Source organism: Grampus griseus, assembly GCF_964374135.1.
Source record: "Grampus griseus genome assembly, chromosome: 4".
Lineage (NCBI taxonomy): Eukaryota > Metazoa > Chordata > Mammalia > Artiodactyla > Delphinidae > Grampus > Grampus griseus.
Genome location: NC_138997.1, coordinates 115,829,280 through 115,834,743, shown reverse-complemented (window position 1 = coordinate 115,834,743; position 5,464 = coordinate 115,829,280). Strand labels below are relative to the sequence as shown.

The following is a 5,464-nucleotide window of genomic DNA, read 5'->3' as shown; positions in this document are numbered from 1 at the left end:
CCCGCAGTTTGAATGGGGGCAATTCATTACACGTCTTTATATTATCCACTGTAATCTGTACAATACCATAAAAATTTTTATGTTTATTCAGTAGAAGTTGATGATAATTTTATTTGTCAATTATGCAGATCTTTGTAGGCATTTCACTTCACCTAGAAAGTGAAATACTGGGCAAGAGCATTGCATTTCAAAATGCCTTTGACAAGTTGAATGATGTCTGATAGAGACAATAAAGAATGGTTTGCCTGTGAGGAGAGAACTGTCCTAAGGACAGAGACTGAACACTTCAGAGTGAGGCAACAGTAGCAAAAAAATAATGGTATTAGAGTGGATAACAAGCTAAATGGGAATCAGCAGTGTGCCTTTATGAACCATGCATAAATAAAAGCACAGCAGGCATGAAGCCCGTGCTAATCCTCTTACTAGATTTTGCATAGGTCTGGCTTTCTTAGGAATAATTCACCCTATTCTGAATTGTTCTCTTTCCACTGAAGTCATGAGGAAGGGACTGTAACAGTAGGGATTTAGATGATATATTAGAAAGATGATAGAAGAGAAAGGAACATAAAATTCATTCAGTTTTCTGCCCTTTGAAAACCATTTAACCCATAGCCATGATTTTGCAAAGAACTGCTCTCAAACCAAACCAGAATGGGTATTAGCCTTGTCTCCAGTTTCTTGCAGTTCAAAAATCTCCTTTGTCAACACTGTTTTGGCTACATAAACCTGATGATCAGGAACTTCCACAGAAGACTGAGTCTCAAACTGTATTGCCTTACTGCATTCTCTGTCCAAAGGGTGGGTTCATCTGCAAGCAAGCGCCAGCCCTGGGAGCCTACAGAGCTCCTGGCTTGAGTCCATGTTTATATATACCTTAAGGAAATCCTTGTACTTTTGCCTTTGAATTGCTAAATCAAACGGTTTTTAGCCCCCTGAAGCTTGCGCACTTAATGAAAATGATTTAGTGTGGAATAGTGACCCTTTTAGTCCTATGAGGAAGCCTGGTTGAGTTGCATGATGGTGATGATTAATATTAAGTATTTTGGATGCTTGTGAATTTCTTCAGTTTCACTTCTTCTAGTACGACTTATTCTTTAATATAGTTCTGTAATAAATATGTAACTAACCTTTATGGACATGGCAACATTAGAGGCATTTCACACTCATTCCTTCAGATAACAACCCTTTGAAATGGTATTATTATACTTATTTTAGTAGATAAGGAAACAGAATTAAGTACCTATCCTATGAGAAACAGCTAATAAATGCCTGACTTTATGCTCTTTCTAATGTGCACTTGAGCCACACATGAACTTTCTCTTTGACCAGGTCAGTGAATTTGATCATAAACGCTCAGATTTTTTCACAAGTTAAGACTTGTAGAAGAAACTTTCAGCCAAGAGATATGTGTCATGTGCTTACACTGATAAGTAGGCGTCTAAACAAGACAAAAATAAAATGAGCTACAGCGTTTCTTGTACTTCCATAAAATAGAAAATGCACGGTGTTAATAAGCATGCTGGTAAAGTATCTCTATTACAGAGGTCTTTATTAGGGGAAAAACAGCATAAAGTTACAGTGAGGAATAGTTTTAGGAACCATATCTAGTGATTCAAATTTGTAAACCCTTTGAATTCCATAGTACCATTTTCATTTTTAGCACCATTACTACCATAGGTGGTTTTTGTTATTTACCTTGTTGTCATCATTTCCCATCTCCATTAATGCTCTGAAGTTTTCCTGAAGTGCTGATCATTTCACTCCAATAGGCCTAATGGTGGAGTAACTTTACACTAACCCTCCTTAAATGGCTATGCCTTGACATACTAATTTTTCACTGGCCCAAACTGCAGCCTGTTAAAAGTAAATGCATTCCTTCCAGGCTCCAATGGTGGATTCAAGCTCTAATGACCCTTTGACATGTTACAGGCATTGACAAGGTGCTGTCCCCTCTCTGGAAACAATCTAAACATTGATCCCAATGAACAGAGGAGAACCCCAGATAAGCAGGGAAAATGTATTTATAGACATTTTCAGGTAATTCAAGCTATATTACTCAAGGCTAAATACTTATACTTTCAGAGAGTAGGAGGTGGTAGAGGAGAGGATTTCTACCAAACCCAGTTAAATATTTTTTTAAAATCCCTTATTAGGGTTAGTCAGATGCAAAGCCTATTTGTTCTCTGTTAGGTGATGGTGAGGCTTATACTGACAGTGGTGGGATAACATTAGGTTGTACCAAATAAAATTCTCCTTTCACCTAGATATTTTGGCAATTTTTAAAGAAATAAGCATTAGTGTAAAAGATGTATCAGAGAACATAGACTGCGCTAGACGGTTGCTTCGGATTTGTTTAAAAATTCTAAATCATTTTTGAAATAAAGGGCTATAATGATTCTTATTGTTAATACAAGGATTTGTTTAAAAATTCTAAGTCATTTTTGAAATAAAGGGCTATAATGATTCTTATTGTTAATACAAGGATTTGTTTAAAAATTCTAAGTCATTTTTGAAATAAAGGGCTATAATGATTCTTATTGTTAATACAAGGATTTGTTTAAAAATTCTAAATCAATTTTGAAATAAAGGGCTATAATGATTCTTATTGTTAATACAAGGATTTAATGCTTTACGCTCCTGCAGTGAGAACTATGGTCTGTTTATACATCTGGCAAGCTGCAGTTCTTACTCTCAGCCTCAGTAGGTATTTGCTTATTTTGATGGCTTTATATGTTCAAAATTCCAGGTAAAGTATAAATTTTCTAATGTAGAAAAACAATAGCTATATACATATGAACGTATGTTTGTTTTTTAGAATTTATTTTAGAGAGCTTAGCAGTAAGCCAGAAACTTTTCCTAGAATGTAACGTCCATTAGGATGAGGATTTTGGTCTCCTTTGGTCAATTTTTTTTGTCCCTAATGCCTGACATATGGTTGATGCTTAGTAAATATTTTTGAATGAATGAAAATTCAGTCAAGGAGTATTTTTTCAACACAGTGTAGGAAGGAGTATGCCTGGCCTGAGGACTTGCATGGCTAGGGAGTAGGTATAATCTTATTGTGGATATGGATACATGAGACTCTCTTAGATAGATACCATTATACAATCAAATCATGTAAGTAACATTCCACCCTCATCAAGCAAACTTTTGATTATAATTGGCTTCCCATGTTGATTGCCTACAGGTTAAAACCACCATAATGTGAGGAAATCATTGTGTGGTGGTGTTGCTTTGAAAATCACTGTTCTTTTTTTTTTTTTTTTTTTTCAAGAGGGTATTAAATTGTTTATTTATTACACATGATAATGGATGATACACAAGCTTCATTCCCATCTATATCTGGTACCATAATCCAATTTAGATATATTGCATAGGATGTGCCAACAATCATATATTAATAATCAAAAAACTCCATGACTTGGCTTGGGTGACCCTTTTTCACGGTGAACTCCAAGGTCACAACGCAGTAACTGTCAGTTCAACTACACCAAGGTTTCAGAAGACAGTAGCTTCTCCACCAAAGCAGGTTGTAAATAAATTTTGAATGGAACCTGGCATCACCCTGAAGGAATACTAACTTCACACTGTTGGGGTGGTTTACCAAAATGGCTTCAGAGTAGACTAACTTTACACAGCACATTTAAAAAAAAGACACATTTATTCAGCGTCACGATCAGACTATTACATTTAGCAATCAACAGCATGGGTGCAAAAAAAAAAAAATCTACATTAAAACCCTTTGTTGGAATGCTTTACACTTTCCACAGAACAGAAACTAAAATAACCTGTTATACAATTAGTCACAAATACAGTCCTCGAGTTTTTTTGCCCATACACATGAGTATTGTCTAAAACATGTCTTCTTTGTAGCAGCTAGGCCCTGCCACCACTGTGCTTGGCTGAGTTCACAAATCTGTTGTAACCTGTAGCTTCCCTGTCACTTCTCTGGCTCTCCTCTCCTGCTAAGCTTTGTTTCCTGGCAGTAATCAAAACCTTCTGCCACTGCCATAGCTACTGCTGCTGCTGGAACCACCATAGCCACCTTGGTTTCGGGGTTTGGCAAAGTATTGGCCTCCACCACCATAGGGGCCAGAACTTCTGCCTCCAAAGTTTCCTCCTTTCATGGGTCCAAAATTTGAAGACTGATTGTTGTAACTGCCAAAATCGTTGTAGCTTCCACCACCTCCAAAATTGCTTCCATCATTACCGAATCCATTATAGCCATCCCCACTGCCACCATATCCACCACCACCGCGGCTGCCACCAAAGCCACCTCGACCGCTGAAGTTTCCTCCACGACCAAAGTTGTCATTCCCACCAAAACCACCTCCACGACCACCACCAAAGTTTCCAGAACCACTTCGACCTCTTTGGCTGGATGAAGCACTAGCCATCTCTTGCTTAGATAGGGCTTTCCTTACTTCACAGTTGTGGCCATTCACAGTGTGGTATTTCTGAATGACAATCTTGTCTACAGAGTCATGATCATCAAAGGTTACAAAAGCAAAGCCTCTCTTTTTGCCACTGCCTCGGTCAGTCATGATTTCAATCACTTCAATTTTCCCATACTGTTCAAAATAATCTCTTAGATGATGTTCTTCAGTGTCTTCTTTAATGCCACCAACAAAAATCTTTTTCACAGTTAAGTGGGCACCAGGTCTTTGAGAATCTTCTCTTGAGACGGCCCTCTTTGGTTCCACAACTCTTCCATCCACCTTGTGTGGCCTTGCATTCATGGCCGCATCCACCTCCTCCACAGTGGCATATGTGACAAACCCGAAGCCTCTGGAGCGCTTGGTGTTTGGATCTCTCATTACCACACAATCTGTGAGCGTTCCCCACTGCTCAAAATGGCTCCTCAGACTCTCATTGGTTGTTTCAAAGCTCAAACCTGCGATGAAGAGCTTCCGCAGCTGTTCGGGCTCTTTGGGTGACTCTGACTTAGACATAACGGCAGTGGAGGGTGGGGGGAGACGTCAACGATGCTTACTCGGCGGCGTCCACGAGCAGAAAGAAGTAAGCTACCGAACGTATCTCGAAAATCACTATTCTTATTATAAGTTAGTGAACTGACTTTGATATTATAGTCAGCTATTTCTAGAGCTTGGTGACGTTAGTCCATCCTTGGGAGACAGTCTGTGTATAGAGTTGTGTGATATACTAAATACCTCATAAAGATACAAAAATATAGACTGCTGTTCTTCAAACAGGAAATCAGATTGAGGCACAAATGAGACTTAATCCTAAATAGACCATCTACTATAAATACATATCAGTGCATTTATGTGATACAAAATGTGCATATGTGAGCCAAGGAAGAATAGAAGTAAAGTCGAGGAAGGCTTCCTGGAAGAAGAAAATGAAAATAGACTGGCCTGTAAGAAAGAGGGGAATATCACAGGTAGTGAAAATGCTGTGGATAGAAGATGTAAACTGGAAGAAAAAGGTTACATGAAGGATA

The 5,464-nt window shown here is 38.3% G+C and overlaps 1 protein-coding gene across 1 annotated transcript; it reads right to left on the bottom strand.

Moving 5' to 3' along the window:
- Positions 1-3,642: 3,642 nt before the first annotated feature.
- Positions 3,643-4,967, bottom strand: LOC309822119 (heterogeneous nuclear ribonucleoprotein A1-like). The gene has a single exon (XM_082653817.1). It carries the CDS (start codon positions 4,950-4,952, stop codon positions 3,990-3,992), a length of 963 nt encoding a protein of 320 aa, XP_082509943.1. The 5' UTR covers positions 4,953-4,967; the 3' UTR covers positions 3,643-3,989.
- Between the last annotated feature and the right edge of the window lie 497 nt (positions 4,968-5,464).

What these genes read in the sequence shown, in the direction of transcription:
- LOC309822119 (XM_082653817.1), bottom strand. Translation starts at nt 4,952, where the DNA reads ATGTCTAAGTCAGAGTCACCCAAAGAGCCCGAACAGCTGCGGAAGCTC.